Raw genomic sequence first — 1,714 nt, forward strand, 5'->3', positions numbered from 1 at the left:
AATAGTTCTTGCCGTTGCTTCTTTAGTTCCTCCAATTCTATCGGCGCCATTCGATACGGTCTTTTGGATATTGGATTTGCTCTCGGTACTAGCTCGATAGAGAACTCCAGTTCTCGATTCGGTGGGGCTCCTGGTAGATCGTCAGGAAATACATCCACGTACTTTTGCACAATAGGCACATCCTCCAATTTCATCTTCTTTTTACTCGTGTCCACAACTTGAACTTGAGCGAGATATCCTTCACAGCCCTGTTTTAATAATCGTCTTGCCTGCAACGATGATATTAGTGCTGGAGTTTTGTTTCTGTCAAGGCTTTTATATACAAGTTGGGGTTGATCAGGAATAATAAACCTGACTTCTTTCCTGTAACAGTCTATGTTGGCATGGTTTAAAGTCAACCAATCCATTCCTAATATAACATCGAATTCTAAAATAGGTAAGGAGATAAGATCTACCTATAAGTTTCTACCACAGATATCAACAGAGCATGCTCGATAAACTCCTGATGTAACTAGAGAATTTCCACCAGGTGTTTTAACAGAAAGTTCAAGATCTAACTTCTGAAGTGGTATGCTCAAATGCTTGGCAAACTTTGGTGAAATGAAAGAATGTGTAGAGCCAAAATCAAATAATATATGTGCATTCTTCGAACCTACAGACAAAGTACCTGTCACCACATCATTCGTTGCCTCCACTTCAGTAGTTGTGATAGCAAAAGTACGGGCATGTCCCCTTGGCTGTTGTTGTTGTTGTCGACCTCCTCCTACTGCTCTAGGCTTGGTGCATTGATTTGAATAGTGTCCCATTTCGTTACAATTGAAACACTTGATGTCTGGGTGAGCATTCAGAGTCTGCTGGAGGGTTGGCTGACTGTTCCGAGTCAAAGTTGGATTTTGTTCCCGTTTTGGGACCGTCTTGCAGTCCTTTGCCACATGTCCTTCCATTCCGCATTGGAAGCATTTTCGTGTCCCCACATAACAGACACCTCCATGTCTCTTTCCACATTTTGAGCAATGTTGCTGGTCTCCTGCTTCCTTGACATTAGGTCTCTTTGTTCCAGATCCTCCTGGTTGGCTTTCATTCGTTCTCTTTACGCCGGTCAACTTGTTTTTGGATTGCTGAAAGTCCAAATGTTCAATTTCCACTTTCAAAGCACATCTCACCACGGCTTCGTAGCTTTGAAAATCTAAAGCTGCTAATGCTCGCCTGACACTAGGCTTTAATCCGTATTGGAATTTGTCCACCTCACTTTGAACGTCAGTCACTAGGTGGGTTGCATATCGAACCAGTCTTGTGAATTTTGCTTCATATTGGGAGACTGTCTCTCCCTCTTCTTGCTTTAATGAAATAAATTCTCTCACTAGCTGAGCTTTTAGTGGTTGTGGGAAGTATTTTTCGAGGAAGATTCTTTTGAATTCATTCCAACACATTGCGTTCATTTCTTCTTCGGTTTTTGTATTTCAGACTAAATTCCACCACTGATCCGCGTCACCGTCCAATCTATACGTCGCCAATCTTACACGTTGTTGGCTGGTGCAGTCAATCACTGAAAAGATCTTTTCGATGGAGTGAATCCATCTTTCAGCTTCTAAGGGATCTGTAGTTCCCGAGAAGGCAGCAGGATGTTGCCTTATAAATTGTTCCAGTATAGCTCCTTCGTTTTGAAGTGGAGCAGATGGGGCTCGTTGTTGGTTCATGTTTGCTGTCATTGCCT

General features: G+C 42.5%; 1 protein-coding gene across 1 annotated transcript; it reads right to left on the reverse strand.

The window, feature by feature from the left end:
- Positions 1–455: 455 nt before the first annotated feature.
- Positions 456–1,430, reverse strand: LOC143852499 (uncharacterized). The gene has a single exon (XM_077361884.1). The coding sequence runs from the start codon at positions 1,428–1,430 to the stop codon at positions 456–458; it is 975 nt and encodes a 324-aa protein (XP_077217999.1).
- Positions 1,431–1,714: the final 284 nt, after the last annotated feature.

Source organism: Tasmannia lanceolata, unplaced genomic scaffold (assembly GCF_043159265.1).
Source record: "Tasmannia lanceolata isolate RefF3 unplaced genomic scaffold, GAP_Taslan_0.1 ptg000019l, whole genome shotgun sequence".
NCBI lineage: Eukaryota > Viridiplantae > Streptophyta > Magnoliopsida > Canellales > Winteraceae > Tasmannia > Tasmannia lanceolata.

Excerpts from the sequence above, each read along its gene's own strand:
- LOC143852499 (XM_077361884.1), bottom strand. The coding sequence starts at position 1,430 with ATGTGTTGGAATGAATTCAAAAGAATCTTCCTCGAAAAATACTTCCCA.